Consider the following 20,531-nt stretch of genomic DNA (forward strand, 5'->3'; position numbering starts at 1 on the left):
GTGACGATGATGAAGTTAGTACCTGACGCAAATGTGAAACAGCAGAAAGATCTTGAGACATGAAAGGGTAAAAACGTGAAAACTTTTTGGAGAAAACATTTCAAAAATGTCCCTCAAATAATACTTTTAACCAGGGCTGCCTCTTTATTATTAATCAACATGACCCTCTAATTTTTTTTTACAAGAAAGAATAGTGCGTTCTGAAAGAAAACATATCAATATTGACCTTTTTTTATATTCTCTCTTCTTGCTACGAGAAAAAAAGCAATGTAAATGCTAGGAAAAAGAATTTCTGAAGCTGAAAACGCCGGAATATGCTCAGCGCTGGGGACCCGCTTGGAATCAAACCCCTTGCCGACTTGAGCGGAAACCTGCCGCATCTTCATTTCTATCCCCAGGAAGAACTTTTTATGCTTTAAAATTATGTAGTCAACACAATTTCCGAAAACAACAACGGACTCGTTTTAATGAAATTTCTTTACATAAATCTGAACACAGTGTTAAGTTAATATAAATCTAAAAATTATGAACAAATTTATTTTCTTTTTCATTACATTAACAAAAAAAACTCACAGACATATGGGAGCCTACTATGCTCCGCTGGGCCCCAGCTTCTAAGGGGTTTCGAATAAAAAATTTTTATATACGGGTCGCCACCCAGAAATGTGAGAAACACTGCCTGTTTTTTATTTCAAGTCATTGTATATGTGAATTGTACTTTGGATTATTTATTTTGTATTAAAATCAAGAAAACATTTGTGCTAGTGGTGTGTTAGAAACATTTGAAGGCACCTCTGAATCCGCATATGTCAGATGATTGTGGAGACAATGCACATTTCATCAGAATACAACCATTATATTTATTATGAAAGTTTACAGAACGTTGAAAAAGTTTCACTGCCAATGGCTTTTGTATTGCAAGTCTTTTTTTTCCGGATTATACTTTAACTTAAATAAAAAAACAAGTTAACTTATCCACGTCCATACCATGTAACACTGTTGAGCAGTCAAATTTATCAAGAAATTGTATATAGATCATGATCATTTACACTGTTCATTGTAATACACCGGATCCCTGTCATCGTCGCACAAATATAAGCGAGAAGTATGTAAAATTTCAGCTTTTAATGTTAATAAAAAAGAACCAAGTTCACAGATATCCGATTGCACGTAATCTGAAATTGTTCATCGTTCATGGTTGTACTCAAGGGACACAACAACGCTGCGAATATGAAATAAAAAAATTGAATGGACTGCAAAAACTGGATTTAAATCAAAGGGCATTTTTGGTACAGTGTCCAGCTCTGTCTTAATGGAATTTTTTTTCTAGAAAAAAAAAAGGGGGGGGGGGGCTGCATTTTTTTTTCATATGCAGGTGGCCACACCCCTCACAGCGGCCCTGCTTGTGACCTATTATTTCTGCAGACTAAAAATTTAAGCTACCTGCAACATGTTGTACAAACGTAAACTCTGGTCCATGCCTGAACTTAAAAATGCATGTCGATGAAATTTAGAACAGTCCACAGAATGAACTGGTCCATGATGAGGATTGAAAGTGAAGGTCACAGGGGAGTAAGCCTGGTCAGATGATTTCTTGTGACCTCAAAAAAAAAATGAATTTATTTATTATCAATTCAAAGAGCTGAAGAATCGCAAAAATAAATAAATAAATACATAAAATAAGTACATGATAGAAGACATACTTTCAAAAAAAAATTACATGCTAGTAGACTGACTTACTTTCAAATAACAAGTGCATGCTAGAAGACTGACTTACTTTCAAATAACAAGTGCATGCTAGAAGACTGACTTACTTTCAAAAAACAAGTGCATGCTAGAAGACTGACTTACTTTCATTAGAATGAAGGCTACATTTGAATAAACAACCACTCTCTGAACCCAGCACAAACAAATCAGGATCTTCATGGCTGAATGAGATACAAGTTACACCAACTTCTTTGTCACTTCTCACACCTCTGACTTTCATGGATCTTGGTAAATCTTTATTCATAAGTAAAAAGCTGAAATTGCAAGAAATATGTGTTTAAAAATATTTTGTATTCAATTTATTACTTTATCATTTAAAATTAAAAAAAAAAATGAACAATAATTTTAAAGTACCTTTTTAGTTGCCTTAGTTTTCCCTTTTTCAAATCAATGCTCCATATTAATATTTTACCATCTCCACTTACACTAACTATCTGCAAAACAAAAAAGTACATGTACAATAGACATGAAAAAGAAAAATAGTCATTCTGTAAAAGTCATAAATTAATGGCGAAAAGGACAAATGTTAAAAATAAATTTAAAAAAAAATTGCCCGCGCACTGCTAAGGCCGCTCCCCTGCTCTTTATTATTATTTTATTTAATCTTAAGAAATCAAGTTAGTTCCAATCATACAGACACAATTTATAATGCTTCAAGCTGTTTTTTAAAAAAGTCATTATTTTGACTAAAAATTAAACCACTCTCATTAAGAAAATTTTATTATGGACAAGTGTTTTTCAGTTGGGCTTATGTTAGGCTAAAAGCATTTCAATTTATAAGTTGCTGGCTTGACTACCTCTTACATTTTGGTCATTATGGTTTACTGCTTGTGTAAATAGTATGGAAATAACAATGTCGAAACAATAGTTTAGGGTTAAAATCCATAGGACACTTTAATGAAATTGGAAATAATGTAATATTGGAAAAGAAAACTGTTTCTATAAAACATGAACTTTATTAGATTTTAAATTTAAAAACAAAAAGGAGATGGAATCAATATTTTAATCATAATTACCACTAACATTGTAATTTTTCATTTTTGGACTCTGATCTGTAATCCAGTAAACTTTACTAACTGGCTCTCTATGGGATTCATCTCCGATTCCAGAAGTGGCTAATACAAGATCATCCTCTCGACTCAAGTCCCATAGAATTACTTCCCCTGAAACATATTTGTATAATTGCCTAAAAAGGAGATAAGCATAAACAAAAGACTAAAAGCATATTTTGATTATTTCTGCACATTTTTTTGGACCAAGAAATCTAATAATTTTAATAATAATTTTAAGGGTAAGTTTTATCATTGATTTTTCATTCTAAAATGAGAATATCTAATTTTTATTAAAAAGAATGGCCGGGTAAAAAAATTTAGCAAATTGTTTGATTCATTCAAGAAGCACAACTTGACAAATGCCTTGATACATGTGGTCTTTGTATTCTGTTATAGGGCAGCTATTAATAAAAATAATAATGCCAATGAAAAACTAAATCTATTGCAATAAGATTTAGTCTACAGAGCACTAACATTGAAACCAGTTGCTAATTTGCCATGCTCTAAACATGAGCTGCATTCCTTTGAGCTACATAAAACTTGTGTCATGCAAATAATGTAAGCAATTTTAACAAATACAATACATGCCTAGCCAATGTAATATAACAGTTAAAAAATTAAAACACTATTGCTGTTCAATTGTGATTTACGGTACCATTAAAATTTCCACCCGCAAGCCAGGCTGGGTTAGCAGGATGGAATTCTAAACTCATAAGACAGCAAGAAGAGTCAATAAATGTATCAGGTTTGTCTTCTTTCACAGAACGTCTGTCTAAATTCCATGTGCAAATAGCTGCTTTATGTGTGCACCAATCTTCATGGTCAAATCTTCCATAAGTTTAACAATTAAGGAAATTTAACATTACATAATTTAAGATTACAAAATAAATATTTTTTAAGACCACTATTAAAAATTCTACTACAGCAGCAACATATTTAAAAAATTAGGCTAGGTTAATTAAATTTTTGCTTCTCTCTCATCTATTAAATGGTTTCAACTGTCAATGAAAAAGTAAAGCTTTAGTTGTACTTTAGCATAAACTTCAAAATTAAGACAAAGCAAACAAAAAAAAACAAAAAAATTTAAAAAAATAAAGATTTGCTTTTATCAGGATTAAAATAAAACAAATGCAAAATTGACTTCACTCCAATATTGTATTTATTATTTTATGGAATAGTAGAAAGGCAATTAATATTTTTATTTATTGTTTTTTGTAAAAAAAAAAAAAAAAAAAGATAAATACTAGGTACTAAAATTTTTATTGTATTTAAATATGTCAATTTATTTTCCTTTGAAACATTTCCCAAATATATAGGCTTCCAGTAGCAATCCGTCCCTGATAGCTATTCAATGCAAGGTGAAACTACTGGCCAGACATAATATTTCAATGAAGCTAAGAAAACCCAGTAGAAGACCTTAAAAAATGAAACCCACAGTTCTCCTTGAATTTGTTTAACTTAATGTTTTCAATCTCTAAAGGATATGAAGCAGCTAAAGTAGATCCTGTTGAATTCCATGACAGCCCGGTCACCTGAAACTGAGGAAAAATTAACTAAAATATTAAAATTGATAAAACAAACAAACAAAAACTCAAGCCCTTGAAATGACAAACTCCTAATTTCAAAGCTTGCAAACATTGCAAGTTGACATAAGTTTTCAATAGAAATTATAATGTACATTACCTGTAAATTTAAATCATTGCTATTTAGTGTATGTACACATGTGACTGTATCTAAAGTTTTCTCACTTAGATCAGAGACATCTGAATTAGATTACAAAAGGTGAAACAAAAGAAACATAATAAATAACAAAAAAATAGTAAAAAGATACATATTTAAACATAAAAATGTTTCTTTTCTTTTTTTTAAATAAATAGCAGACACAAGCAGTGTATAAACAATTCTTTAAAAAACAAACAAAGCTTATATAAGAGGAAATAACTCTGCACTTACATTTATATCTCTAAAATTTAGAAGTTATTTCCCTTATTTGATATCAACCAAAATAGTAAATCAACAATTATTAATTGACCAGTTGGTTTATTGTTTTGATAGATTCATGTTTTGTTAGGTTTTATAGATAATTGTTTAAGGTTTCAACTTGATCCAAGAATGGATGTGAGAGAAATAATGTGTTCAAATATATTTAAGGGGATGAAACCCTACATATTTAGCCATATTTGTGAATACCGAAAGATTAATTTCCCTTGTTTGTATCAAACAAAATAATTAACAACCTGTAGTGTAACTGAGTTGATTTTCTGCGTGCGTCCAGCGTGTCAGAAGATCCTGCCCAGTGCGTGTTTCATGTCCAGTGTGTGTGTGTGTATAGACTGCATCAGTGTTATGCGAGACGTGCTGGTTTCATTCACTGTTTACTGTGGTCTAATTTTGTCGAATAAAGCCATGTTATTGGTAGACTAGTATTTGTTGTTTCATTACAATTTATTCGACAAAATTATGTATCTGGATTAGTGTTGGATTCCTTAATCTACAATGGATAAATTACTCAGACCGAAAGAGTTGGACATTGATCGTAATGCTCCTCTGGCTTCAGAAAATGGATTCACTGGTTTGACACATTTCAGAATTTTCTTTCGTCCATCACGGATATTAACGAAGACTTTAAACTAAAGTTGTTGAAGAATCACGTATCTGCTACGGATTATATGCTCATCAGTGATGTATCGTCCTATTCAATGGCCATAGACACCCTCAAGACAACTTATATTAAGGTAAAGAATGACATTTTTGCAAGACACTTAGTTGCTACATGTAAACAGCAGCCGGGCCAAACGGTAGAGTCCTTTATGCTAAAGCTGCGAAACCTGGCCCGGGACTGTGACTTTAAAGAAGTAACTGCAGAACAGCACAGAGACATTTGCATTAGAGACGCCTTCATAACTGGTCTGGCATCCAACACTATTAGACAGCGGTTACTGGAAAAGACATCTCTTACTCTACAAAGCGCTTTTGACGAAGCTAGAGTGTTAGAAACAGCCACAACGCATGCTCAGGCTTACAATTCAACGAACGAAATATCTTGTGGGGCAATGAAAACGCCAACTAACTCCCATCTAGAAACATACATTTCTAATGAAGACCAGGAATTGAATGCCATTAATCAAAACAACACCCATAAGAGCTATGGAGGAAACCGCTGACCTGATCTCTCTGGATGAAAGAAGAGAAATAAAAATCCTTTCCCAATTCACTAAATTGGAAACCTTGGAGAGGCACCCACTCAGAACAAAAATCAACAAAACTGGCACAAAAAACCGTCTCAAAAGGACCAATTTCATACAGGAATCTCTAAACCTAAAAAAGAAACACCAACTTGAAAAAATTACTCTGGAATCCTCGATACACTATAATGAATCTCCACCCTGGGACGAAAGCCCTCTTCCTACTATAAGGGACCATATTGAAAACATAAAAAGAATATCTGATTACAGACCAACAGAGCTCAAGGAAATAGTGAACTGTTTTCTACATACCAATTACCCTAGCAATCAGTGGATCAGAGTTTACACGGATGGCTCATTTCATAAAGCCACCACAAATGGAGGAGCTGGAATACTTATCGAATGGCCAGATGGAGGAAAACTAGAAAAATCCATTGCAACTGGAGAGCTCTCTGACAGTCACAGAGCAGAAAGGAAAGCACTAGCACTAGCTGCTACCATGCTAGCAAATCATCCAAGTTCCCCTCACAGTCAGATTGTCTTTCTAACAGACGCGAAAACAACCCTCCAAAGCTTGCAAAACTCTGATTCCCCTTATATTAAAAACCTCAGAACAGCACTTACAAAGCTCAACAACAAAAGCAAAAAAAAACTGTTATTCAATGGATACCAGCTCACAAACAACTAGCAGAAAATGAGAAGGCTGACACACTCGCCAAGAGTGGGAGAACAAACTCACGAGTAAACTCTGCACTCTATCCAGAAGAAATGAAGAAATTAATTGTAGATAAAATAAATGAGAAATCGACGAGCTCCCATCCAAATCACAAGAAAGATGACGCTTACTATAAGCTATCCCGACAAGACCAACGTCTAATCTTTCGACTCAGGACCGGACACAACAGAATGCGACATCACATGTACCGGAAGCTCAAAATTGGAACCAGTGAAATCTGCCCATGTGGAGTATCACCAGAAAATGCCGATCACGTCCTTCAAAACTACTCTCTCTACCAAGAGGCCCGTATAAGACATTGGCCCCAAATCACCCCAATAGAAAGAAAACTATATGGAGAGCTCCCTGATTTGGAAACCACTGCGCAGTTCATCTCATGTATTGGTCTAGTCATATGAACACTCCAACATAACAATGAGAACGATGAAGAAGAAGAAGAAGAATGCCATTAAGTCGCTATGCTACTTCTGTGGTAGGAGAAGACACTCTAGGACTGAATGCCCTGCTCGAAATGCATTATGTCATCAGTGCGGTAAAAAGGGACACTTCCAAACTGTTTGTAAATCAAGTAAAACAACAGCCACCAAAGCTGCCAGCACAATATCACTGACCAGTGTGATAACTCCAACTACCTTGTCATCAACGCATTTCTCTGGGCTTACACAGTCTACGGCCCAAGTGAACGTCAACGGGTTGGTGTTGCAAGCTCTCATAGACACTGGCAGCTGTGAAAGCTACATATCAGAAGCCATCGTCAAGAGAAATAAATGGCCAGTACGCCTGTCTACAAACAGAATATTCATGGCCACTACACATCTTTCTGAAAAGACATTAGGACATACATTTGCCGATGTCCAGTACAAGGGAGAACACTACAAAAAGGTCAAACTTTCTATACTTGCTGGATTGTGCTCGGATGTAATACTTGGTGTAGACTTTATAAGCCTTCATAAGGAATTGACCATACCGTACGGAGGAAAACGCAATCCCTTACACATCTGTGGTCTTAAAGCAGCACTAGTCGAAACACCGAGCCTATTCAGTAATCTAACTTCTGACTGCAGACCGGTGGCTACTAAGTCCCGAAAGCACTCAATAGGTGATAACAAATTTATTGAGTCTGAAGTTAGAAAACTCCTCTCGGACAAAATCATTGAACCCTCAAAGTCTCCCTGGAGAGCACAGGTGCTGGTGACAACAAACGAGAGACATAAAATAAGAATGGTCATTGATTACAGTCAAACAATAAATCGCTTCACCTTACTGGATGCATACCCAATGCCACGAGTCGATGAACTGGTAGAACGGATATCCAACTATTCCGTTTTTAGTACTCTAGACCTCAAAAGTGCCTACCATCAAATACCAAACAAGACTGAGGAAAGGCCGTTTACTGCATTTGAGGCATGTGGCAAACTCTACCAGTTCTGTCGCATCCCTTTCAGTGTTACCAATGGAGTTGCATGCTTTCAGAGAACAATAAATCAAATTATTGAGAATGAAAAGTTGCAGCACACCTTTGCATACGTGGACAATGTAACGGTATGTGGTCATGATAAAGAATCGCACGATGAGAATATGCAAAGATTTCTAGATGCTTCTAGAAAGTATGGGATCACATTTAATAAAGACAAAAGTACGATAGCCACTGACAAAGTTTGCCTATTGGGATACGAAATTTCTTAAGGCCTACTCAAACCAGACCCTGAAAGATTCCAGGCTTTAAGAGACCTTCCTCCTCCTCATGATATGCGCTCACAAAAACGGATCGGATCGTGGGCATGTTGGCGTACTACTCACGGTGGATCCCAAATTTTTCTAACAAAATAAATATTTGACAAATAACACGTCATGCCCTCTTTCAGAAACAGTAAAGACAGCCCTTAACGAATTAAAGCAGGAGGTGGAGAAAGCTGCCATCTTCACCATCGACTATACTCGACCTCTGACGGTTGAAACAGGCGCTTTAGATGTTGCAATAGCTGCCACTATCAACCAGGATGGCCGCCCGTGGCGTTCTTTTCAAGAACACCCTCTAAAAGTGCAAGGCGGCACTCAGCAATAGAAAAAGAAGCCTTCGCCATTGTAGAATCTTTAAGGAAATGGCACCACTACTTAGTAGGAAATCGCTTTACCCTTGTCACGGATCAACGCTCTGTGGCCTTCATGTACGACAAACAGAGCAAAGGGAAAATAAAGAATGAGAAAATTCAAAGGTGGAGACTGGAACTGAGCTGTTTCCACTACGATGTCTTGTATAGACCAGTCAAACACAATGTAGCGGCTGATACGTTTTCTAGAAACGGGTGTGTGTCAGCTATGAGTTGAAATGAATTGAAACTGCTCCATGACTCTCTGTGTCATCCGGGAGTAACAAGACTATGGCATTTAGTGCGAGAGAAAAACTTACCTTTCTCTTGTGAAGATGTCAGGCTGGTTGTCAACCGGTGCAGAATCTGTGCCGAAGTAAAACCCAGATATTTCAGTAATTCTAATGGAACTTTAATTAAGGCGATACAGCCTTTCCAGAGACTAAGTATGGGCTTCAAAGGACCGCTCCCTTCTACATCTCGGAACACATACCTGCTAACCATAGTTGACGAATTTTCAAGATTCCCGTTTGCATACGCCTGTTCTGATATGTCGGCTTCAACAGTAATCAGATGTCTAGATAATTTATTTGGACTATTCGGAATGCCTGACTATGTACACTCTGATAGAGGTACCTCATTCATGTCAAGACAGGTGCAGGAAGTTTTACACTAGAGAGGGGTGCCCACAACCCTATAATCCAAGAGGGAACTCTCAAAGAGAAAGGCTAAACGGCTCATTATGGAAAGCTATAACTCAGGCCTTAAAAACTCAAGGACTCCCGGTTTCCAAATGGGAGCAGGTGTTAAACCAAGCCCCGCACTCTCTTCGTTCTCTGCTCTGTACCGCTACAAACGAGACAACGCACGAGAGAATATTCAAGTTCTATCGCAGGTCCACCTTCGGCAAATCACTCCTGACATGGTTAACTCAACCAGGAAAAGTGTTTTTAAAAAAGGGAGTCCGTACATCAAAATATGACGATGGTACAATAGCTGTGGACTTAATCACATGCAACCTACAGTATGCCATTGTAAGACTTCCTGATGGAAGAGAAGAAACAGTGTCACTACGACATTTGGCCCCCGCTCCAAGAGAGGGAGAATCAGAGGTGTATCAACATATGGAACATGAAGACCTTGAGCCGGAGACAAACCCTATCACACAGATGCAGGTGCCTACTGACCATGTGACTATGGAACCAATGGCTGCTCCTAACACACATGTACAACAGGGGGCAAATGGACATCAAGAAGAAGTAAATACAGGGGCTGAGTCTCCAGTTAGAGAGACGCCGACGTCACCAACTCAAAGCGACGGCAGTATTGGTCCTGGTAGATATAACCTAAGACCAAGAACAAGCAGATCTAATTATAAGGTCTAACATTTATTTAATTATTTTTCAATATCACAAATTCTAACTCAGTATCCGTAGGCTTAATATGACACACTTAGAACTGATCATTTTACAGTGTATATTATAGCTTTTCTAGTTAGACTTTTGTATTGTATTACTTATTACATTATTATTCAAGACTACTTTCTCTTCTGGTCTAACCTAACATTTGTATGCATAATATGACACTTAGGGACTGATAATGTTATAGTGTATAACATGTTTGTTTAGAGTTATACAATGCTTTTCAATAGAGTAACTCTGTAAGTATTCTGTAGGGATACTAAGGCATCCTATATCGTTGTCCTTCACTATTATTTACATGTTCATATTCCTATAACTTTTAGGCGGGGTGAATGTAGTGTAACTGAGTTGATTTTCTGCGTGCATCCAGCGTGTCAGAAGGTCATGCCCAGTGCCTGCTTCATGTCCAGTGTGTGTGTGTGTGTACAGTACTGCAGCAGTGTTATGCGAGACGTGCTGGTTTCATTCACTCACTGTTTACTGTGGTCTAATTTTGTCGAATAAAGCAATGTTATTGGTAGACTAGTATTTGTTGTTTCATTACACTACCAGTAATTAATTGACTAATTGGTTATTTTTTGTTTATGCCAATGAATAATGTGCAAAGTTTCAACTTGATCCAAGATTGGGTGTGGAAGAAACAATGCCTACAAACTTTTGGCCAGACAGATAGGCAACACAGTGGATACAAAATATGACTAATTACATTTAAAAAAAAAATAAATTTAGATGCTGTTTTTTAAAAATGTAATCTATGTTTAGGAAGTTGATCATATGTAGTCTAATATAAAAATGGTATTAGTTACCATCAAAAGCTCGACTCTTCAAATTTTTTCCAAGATACCTCATTACCATGGGCTCAACCTTCTGAAGAAAAGCAGCTAATTTTTGATGATCTAAATTAACAGTATGAAGTGAATACCTTTCATCTTTTAAATCACTCTGAACCTGGTTGTATAAACAATTCATAAGTACAATATATTTAATTTGTATATTTTTGTTTTACTAAAAAATTAATTAATCTTTGTACTATCCAATCATTGTCATACTATTTTATTTTTTCCTAACAATAGCTTAACAGAGTTTAAGTCTCTAATTAACATGCCTGACTAGACTAACACATGGATTAATTATATTCTATTTATATTCTCTTTTGATAAAATGTCATTTATAAGGTTAGAAACAAAGTATATACTAGGGAATGGGCGTAGCCAGGGGGGGGGGGGGTTCTTGGGGTTCAAACCCCCCCCGAAATGAAATCCCCCCCCCTGGGGGGGGGGGGGGGGGAAAGGAATTGAGTGATTGGTTTTTGCTTTCATTTTGTTTATTTTAGGTGAGATTTTAATACTAAATCATCACTTACCACAGCACAGCCGAGGAAGTTTTTAGTTTAAAACCCTCTACCAGGGGGTATTGAGTTTAAATCCCCCTACCAGGGGGTTTTGAGATTTAAAAAAACCCTTTCAGTGGGTTTTGAGATACAAATCCCTCTACCAGGGGGCTTTGAGTTTAAAAAACCCCTACAGAGGGTTTTGAATTTTAAACCCCCTACCAGAGGTTTTTGCAGTTAAATCCCCCTCTTCTTTAAAACAAAACAAAAAGAAAATGCAAACAACAATCCCCAAATTCCAACAGCACAGTTGAGGAAGATTTTGATTTTAAACCCCCCCTCCAAAATTTAAAATAAACCCCATCTTCAATATAAAAAAAGCAAATTACACACTCAAAATTCTATGACCGTAGCCAAAGGGGTTTTGAGTTTAAACCCCCCCCCCCTCCAGTTGGGGTTTGAAGCTAAAAAGTACCTCTTCAATATAAAAAAAAAAGCAAATTACACACTATAAAATCTATGAGCGTAAATCCCCCTCCTCCAGATGGCTTTTTCTTTAAAGTTTAAAACCCCTCCAGATGGTTTTGAGTTTAAAATTCCCATACAGAGCGTTTAGAGTTGAAAACCTCACTCTTCAATATTATTTTAAAGCAAACTACAGATCGTCGCTAAATGGGGTTTTGAATTAAAAACAAAACAAAAAAACTCCAGAGATTTCTTAGTTTAAAACCCCTCAACAGATGATTTGACGAAAAAACTTTCCTTTTCGATATAAAATCTAAAGCGAAATACAGGCATGTAATTCCAAGATCGTAGTCAGGAAAGGTTACAAATTTCTACCAGTGGCTTGGGCTCCATTAATAAAGTGTGAATAGTCTTCTGCCGAAATTGAAAATCATTAAATGTGTCTCAACAAAGATGGCTAAGACAGATTTTAGGAGTCAGTCATAGAGATCGGGTCTAAATCAAAGAAATCATATGCCGAACTGGGAGTCGAATCCTTAGTAAGGTTGTGACAGAGCGTCGCATGAGGTTTTGCGGGACATGTTCTCACACAAAATGAATTACGCAAAATAAGAGTTGCGGAAACAGCTTGCCGGAAAATGCGCCGAACGGCGCGAGAGGGTCTAAGTCAGTAAGAATAGCACATTAGTTTTTTTGAAATAAAACTTTTTAATAGCAAGATAATGCACTGTAGATACCTCAGAATATGCATTTTGTTGGCTTTCAATACCAGAAATAGTGCTCGGCGGCACTGCTTCGCCCCGCGCTGGGGGAGCGCTGCGAACTCCCCCAGACCCCCTTGCTAGCAAGGGCGGGGAGTCTACAATAAACAATAAACGTCTTCCGAAAGGGTCAGAATGTAATAAAGATTAATTATGTACACACACACACACACACATATATATATATATATATATATATAATTTTTTTCCGCGTGGGGGAGGAGGGTCGGGGGGGGGGATTCCCCCCCCCCCCCAAAACCCTCCCCGAAAAAAAATCCTGGCTACGCCCATGCTAGGGATTAGAACTGTGGCATGTTCGAGCTTGGAGGAAAATAATAAATGAATTTGGCATGCATCAATGTCTATTTGCAAAGAAGGAAAATAACCAGTGAAATTTATTTGGGGGGGGGGGGGGGTCAGAATTTGAATTGTGCATTTAAAAAAACACTACTGTTGACTTCTTGGTTAAATGTTTTAAATGATTTATTGACAAAATATGTAAATTATTTTCAAAATAATATAATTCACATTAATAAAATAAAAGCTTCAATGTCTAACCTCTTGATTAAATGTTTTAAATGACTGTGTTGCTGCATCTTGAAGGCTTATTTCTTTTGTTTGACTTTCATTAGATGCCAATGACCTGCATTAAAATACATTTGGTTATAGATACTTGAACTAAAAAATTTGTTGTTATTTTTAATTCAATTTCAGTAAAAAAAAAATATTTAAAAATTGGTTACTTGAACTAAAAAATTTTTTTTACAATCAATTACAATTACAGACGTAAATGAGTATTTCAGAGAAATAGAATACATTGAAAAATACTGTAAAGATAATTTTTTATTATTAAATGTAAAAAAAAACAAAGAAATGATAATCGATTTTCATAGGGAAAAGAAGGAAAATGATATTGTTTCTGTAGCTGGAAAGACTATTGAAATAGTGCAAACCTTTAAATACCTTGGTACTATCCTAGACAATAAACTAAATTTTACTGCAAATACTGATTATATCAGCAAAAAAGGGCAGCAAAGACTATGATTACTAAGAAAACTGTCCTCGTTTAATGTTAGCAAAAAGGCCTTGGCTATGTTTTATCACACTCACATCTGCAATATTTTAAGTTTCAATATCACTGCCTGGTATGGCAATCTGTGCATTAAAAATAAAAATAAACATTATAGAATCCTAAATGCTGCTGGTAAAATCATTGGCAAAAAACAAACCCCATTTGGGCAGTTGTTTGAGACAAACATCTATAAAAAAGCTAACAAGATCCTCGAAATAAAGAATCACCCTTTATGTCAGGATTTTGTGATTTTACCATCACAAAAGAGATACAAGACACCGATGGCAAAGGCAAACAGATACAAACACTCTTTTGTTCCCCTGGCAATCGAATCATTAAATAAGAACAATCTGATATAAACCTTGTCACATGTAAATTATGAGTGCCTCTGGTGTGAATGTACACTTTGGTTTCTTATAGTTATGATGTTTTTTGTTTGGTGTAATGCACAAATTGTAAGACTAATTTCCATATGGACAATAAAGATTATTATTATTATTATTATTTAAAAAAAAGGTATTTAGGAGATTGAAGGATTTTAGGGTGTTAAGACTAAGCTATGAACTACATAAAATGATACACTTAACAATAATTGGAAAGCAGAGTTCATTGGAAGTAGAAAACATAGATTTAGACTTTTAGTTCTTTTTTATTTTGTCATGTCTTTGACCATAATATTTTTTAGGTTTAAAATATGTGCCAAGGTAAATATCAACATTGTATAGCTGACTTATGGAGTGAAAAGCCAAATAAAATTCAGACCTGTTTTTCTTTTCCTTTGTGTCAGTAGAAGTTATTAGACAATAAAACGACAAAAAATAAAATAGGTACATATAAGGTGACCTTGTTGAACTTAAATTTTTCAGACACATGACCTAAACTTCTGAAGCTATTTAGTGCTTTCTATACAAAATATTGAATTTATGATAGATTAATAAATATATTTTAAGACTTTTCAATTTTAAATATATATATATTATATACAGGGCTGCCACGAGGGTTGTGGCCACCTGTGTGAGAAATAAAAAATGCCGCCCCCCCCCCTTTTTTTTTCTAGATAAAAAAATTACAAAATTACTTTAAGACTGAGCTGGACACTGTTCCAAAAGTTCCCTTTGGTTTAAATTCATTTTTTTGTAGACCATTCAATTTTTTTTTCTTTCATATTCGCTCAGTTGTTGTATCCCTCAAGGCCTCGAGTATAACTATGAATGATTGACTACGAACAATTACGGAGATACATGCTTTCTTTGTGATCAACATTTAAAACTGATTTCATTCTCGCTTATGCGTCAGTCTGTGTAAACATAAATTCAGATTCTTCGGCCATCAAAGTGTCCATCCATCCATGGGTCCATAACAATGAATAGTGTAAATGATCATGATCTATATACAATTTCTCAATAACCATGACTGCTCAACAGTGTTATAGTCTGGACGTGGATGTTAACTTGCTTGTTATTGTATGATAAAGCTTAATCGGAAAAAAGAAGCTCAATATGCAAAAGATATTGACAATGAAACTTTTTCAACATTCCATACACTTTCATAAAAATTATCACGTTTGTAATTTGGAGAAATGTGCATCCACAATCATCTGATATACACGGTTTCAGAGTTGCCTACAAATTTATCCAACAACTCAGCACTGAATATTTTTCTTGAGTTAAATACAAAGTAAATAATCCAAAGTAAAAGTCATTTATACAATGACTTGAAATAAAACATAGTAAGGCAGTGTTTCTCACATTCCTGGGTAGCGACTCCCTAGATACCAAAATTTTCGTTCGAGCCCCCTATAGAAGCTGAAGCCGAGAAGAGCGATGTAGGCTTCCACAATGAGGTCCGTGAGGTTTGTTTTTAAGAATGTAATAAAAAAAGAAACTTAGTCACAACTTTTAGGTTTTATTTTTCATTTACATTAATTTAACACTGTGTAAAGATTCCAAAGCTACGACACGAAAGTGCATTAAAACTTTGATGTTTTTTTGAAAATTGTATTATCTACATAATTTTTAAGTATTAAAAAAGTTCTTCCTTGAGATAGCATTTAAAATGCGGTAGGTTTCCGTTCAAGTTGGCAAGGGGTCTGAACATTTTTTTTGCTGCCCCCCGCACCCTATTGTTTGTCGATTGTTGGCTTGTAGCTCCAGACAGCTAGTATAACTAAACCGATGAAGGTGGTATATATTTTTTTAAAATAAATAAACTTTAAATAACATGAACAAACGTCTTTGTGGACAAAAACTCAATAGGGCATATAACTGTTATTATTCACGATTTAATTTGAGATGAGATATAGATCTAATAGTAATGAAATAAACTTATATTTAAACAAAATCTAGATCACAACAACAATAAAGTCTTTACCTGTCGATGTCTTAAGATCGTCTCACTTTTGCAATAAGTATGTTAATTTCATCATTGTCACTGCATAACCACTGATCAATCGCTTAACCTCTTCTCACCGGGGCTTAGGAAAAACACACTCCATAACACCCCTTTTTGTCAGGACGTTACGCCCCTCCACATGAAAGGAAATAGTGGCCTCCCCCGTGAAAATGTTTTTAAAATTGACTTTTTAATTACCGGTAATAGATCTACTTACAGGGTGGGCTATTCGACTCAAAACAAATATTTCAAACAACCCGCAAACATTCAAGGCTAGAAATGAGTGGGCACTTACGGAAAAACCAGTGGGAATCCCTTGCATGCTGCTCTATTTTTTGTTCTAGTTTCCAAAATAATTTCTTATGTATGAATATTGTTTATATTTACAAAGGATAACGTAATAATTAAAATTTAATTAAAATATTTAAGTATTTTTTTAAATTTAACTATTTTTTTTTAAAGTAACCTTGGAATAATGATTTGGCCGCCCCCTAAATTCGGCCGCCTGCATCCATGCACACATTGCACAATAGGTAGCGGCGGCCCTGATTATATATATAATATATTTTAGGCAGAATGACAGAAATTTCAAAATGAAAATATACTAATAAAACATATACATAAAAACAAAAATAAACTTGATAAAAGATTTTCAATGACACTTAATTTATACTTGTATGACAGATAGAAGAGGAGACATAATTTTTTTTAATTGGAAAAAATGTACTTGAAAAATCTGAAAATTGATGTGACTTGCCCAAGCAAATATTGGGTAAAATTGTTCAGGTTGAGACCTTTGTGCATTGTGTAATAAGTGTGTGCTCTACTAGTTGAAGCAGCAATTACATTAGCAATTGACACGACTTATGTAAGGATTTTGTATCAAAGAGTTTGTGCTCTTTGTATTTGTGTTTTCATTTTCACTGCACATTTTGTTTACTCAGGATATTTTGGATCTAAGATAAGGTGTATAAATAGTAATAATCACTCTCATTTATTTAAAAAAAATAAAGGAATTCATAACATGAACATGAAGGAAACTTACAATTAATTTAAAAAGTTAAACAGGTAAAATATTTAAAATACTTTTTTTAAAAACAAAGCTTATATTAAGTGTAATTTTTCAATTATTTTGAATCAATCATGTAATTACTTTGTAATTGATCTGAATCTAGACTAATAATAATAAATCTGTGCAATTTTTAAAAATTTGTACCAATCGTTTTTATTTAGAACAATTTCTTTGTTTTAGCACACTCACTGTGATAAGGTCCAATCCCTTGTGTAAACCCATTGTGTGCTGAGGGAGGGGTGGGGGGGTGTATCCGTGAAAAAGTTTCTGCGCTGGGAGAAATAATGTGTACAAAATTTGTGCCTGAACCAGAGTGAGTTGATATTTATATAATGTAGGCCTATGTAAAAAATACATTGTCTTTTGAGCTGTAAAAACAAGCAAAAATTTACTGTAACAATCAAAACAAAAAACACATCCTCTACAAGTATTGCAATACCTAAACACAATTATTAGAGACACCTCATTTATTTTCAAATTAAAAATTCTATTCTATTTTGATTCTAGAACGAATCTAGTAAAATCTAGTTTGAATGTGGAACTGATTGTCAATGGAAGAAAATGAAAAATTTCCATCTAATCTATCACAATGATCGATATCAAACAACCTAGATCTATAATTCTATATTAGTATATTCTAGATCCTATCTATAGTCTATATTTAGATCTATATCTCTATTTTACCTTTCTCGTTTCCAAGTTGATTTGAACTCAACTGGTTCAATAGATTCATCGACAAATTCACGCATGATGATTATCTTGGTGACTATTTATTCTATTAAAAATTACTATTCTAAACTTACTGAAAACACAATAATACGTATTTTGATTCTAGTACATCTAAAATCTAACAGACTAGACTAAGATCTATATCTAGTCTTAGGTCTAGATTCACTACTAAATTGTCTAAATCGTTGTTGTTGTTTTTCGGTTGCTTCCCTAAACAATTCTGTTTTTTGCAAGTCCGCACTAAATGAAAAAGAAAACAACTTTAGTCACTTTAGAACAAGATCAAGATTAGAACCATAGACTATATAGATTATAATAGATCTATAGTCTATGATTAGAACACAGGCCTGTATGATCTACTAGAATTTTAGATCTACTTTTCATCAATAATTATTTTAAATAGATCTAGATTCTTATTTTTTATCAGTGAAAAGACTAATTTTATTTCATTGATTAAAGGTATAGACTTTAGATCTAGATGATAAATGTCCATTAGACAAATCCCATCAATATGTTCTTAAACCCGGAGTACTAGTGTGATATTTACTTGTGTAGCAGCCAGTGGTTACATCCTATAGTCCTCGCAGTACTGGTGTGATATTTACTTGTGTAGCAGGCAGTGGTTACGTCCTATAGTCTTCGCAGTACTGGTGTGATATTTACATGTGTAGCAGGCAGTGGTTACGTACGTCGTATACATCTAGTCTCTGGCCATCACCTAAATTAAAATTTAACTTAACACTAATAGTCCAATATTTAAACTACATGCTTACATATTACTTCCTAATGCGTCTTAAAACGAATAAATATTAATTAATAATATTGTTTTATCCCGTGCTTTTAAGAATGTGCGCTTATTATATTGTCTTTAATTCAGTCACAAGAAGCAATGACACTCGATTTCCAACATCAATTCGGTCCAACACCAAGCCGTGTTTATTCCATCTCCCATTTAGCTCGAGCCTGTCACACAAGTCCTGGGTTGAATCCCCATACTAAATGAAATATATATGTTAAATGTTTTCTTGGAGGTTCAGCGAGTACCTATTTAAAAATTATTCCGATAGCGGATTCCAGCGGTGGTTGATTTTGAAACCAATACGATGCCAATGCCCATACATTCTCATCGTATGACCTCAAAATCATCCATTCGAAGCTTTTTTTTCTTTGTTTTCTTGCGGTGATTGATTTTGAAACCAATACGATGCCAATGCCCATACATTCTCATCGTATGACCTCAAAACCATCCATTCGAAGTTTGTTTCTTTGTTTTCTTGCGGTGGTTGATTTTGAAACCAATACGATGCCAATGCCCATACATTCTCATCGTATGACCTCAAAACCATCCATTCGAAGTTTGTTTCTTTGTTTTCTTGCGGTAGTTGATTTTCAAACCAATACGATGCCAATGCCCATACATTCTCATCGTATGACCTCAAAACCATCCATTCGAAGTTTGTTTCTTTGTTTTCTTGCGGTGGTTGATTTTGAAACCAATACGATGCCAATGCCCATACATTCTCATCGTATGACCTCAAAACCATCCATTCGAAGTTTGTTTCTTTGTTTTCTTGCGGTAGTTGATTTTGAAACCAATACGATGCCAATGCCCATACATTCTCATCGTATGACCTCAAAACCATCCATTCGAAGTTTGTTTCTTTGTTTTCTTGCGGTGGTTGATTTTGAAACCAATACGATGCCAATGCCCATACATTCTCATCGTATGACCTCAAAACCATCCATTCGAAGTTTGTTTCTTTGTTTTCTTGCGGTGGTTGATTTTGAAACCAATACGATGCCAATGCCCATACATTCTCATCGTATGACCTCAAAACCATCCATTCGAAGTTTGTTTCTTTGTTTTCTTGCGGTGGTTGATTTTGAAACCAATACGATGCCAATGCCCATACATTCTCATCGTATGACCTCAAAATCATCCATTCGAAGCTTTTTTTTCTTTGTTTTCTTGCGGTGGTTGATTTTGAAACCAATACGATGCCAATGCCCATACATTCTCATCGTATGACTTCAAAACCATCCATTCGAAGTTTTTTATTTTGTTTGTTTTTTTTTTCTTTTATAGCGGTTGTTGATTTTGAAACCAATACTAAGGCTAAGACCAAGACTGCTTTATTGATCCTTACGAAATTTGTTGCGATTACAAGGACTCTTTTCTTATATAAAGACAACACAACAGAAAAATACACATAAATACAACAGACAACATAAAGAGTTTATTCAGCGACTACACACAGGTATCTTGGTGCATTTCATGTTCCCTGATCAATGAGTGGCGGTGATAGAGTCTGACCGAGTGAGGTACGAACGAGTTTTTGTACCGCTCCGTTCTTGTTTTGATTGACAGCAGTCGCCCACTTCGCGACGACCTGGCGTAGTTCTGATGGAGCGGGTGGCCGTTGTCTTCCAAGATTTTTTCGATTTTTCTTAGGCACTTTT

The 20,531-nt window shown here is 35.1% G+C and overlaps 1 protein-coding gene across 6 annotated transcripts in view; it reads right to left on the reverse strand.

Moving 5' to 3' along the window:
* Positions 1 to 18,998, reverse strand: part of LOC106051570 (cytoplasmic dynein 2 intermediate chain 2-like) — a 28,015-nt gene extending 9,017 nt beyond the window's left edge. The window contains exons 1-12 of one of the 6 annotated variants that reach the window (XM_056032244.1): positions 18,619 to 18,998; positions 18,201 to 18,311; positions 18,027 to 18,106; positions 13,366 to 13,450; positions 11,058 to 11,199; positions 4,503 to 4,582; positions 4,305 to 4,357; positions 3,475 to 3,656; positions 2,791 to 2,930; positions 2,122 to 2,201; positions 1,852 to 2,021; positions 1,444 to 1,601 (exon numbers count right to left, since the gene is read on the reverse strand). In XM_056032244.1, coding sequence (XP_055888219.1) covers positions 1,444 to 1,601; positions 1,852 to 2,021; positions 2,122 to 2,201; positions 2,791 to 2,930; positions 3,475 to 3,656; positions 4,305 to 4,357; positions 4,503 to 4,582; positions 11,058 to 11,199; positions 13,366 to 13,450; positions 18,027 to 18,091 — 1,155 coding nt within the window. In that variant the 5' untranslated portion in view covers positions 18,092 to 18,106; positions 18,201 to 18,311; positions 18,619 to 18,998. The other 5 variants (XM_056032229.1, XM_056032235.1, XM_056032231.1 and 2 more) reach the window with 5 other exon arrangements.
* Positions 18,999 to 20,531: the final 1,533 nt, after the last annotated feature.

Source organism: Biomphalaria glabrata, chromosome 1 (genome assembly GCF_947242115.1).
Source record: "Biomphalaria glabrata chromosome 1, xgBioGlab47.1, whole genome shotgun sequence".
In the NCBI taxonomy this organism is placed as follows: Eukaryota; Metazoa; Mollusca; class Gastropoda; family Planorbidae; genus Biomphalaria; species Biomphalaria glabrata.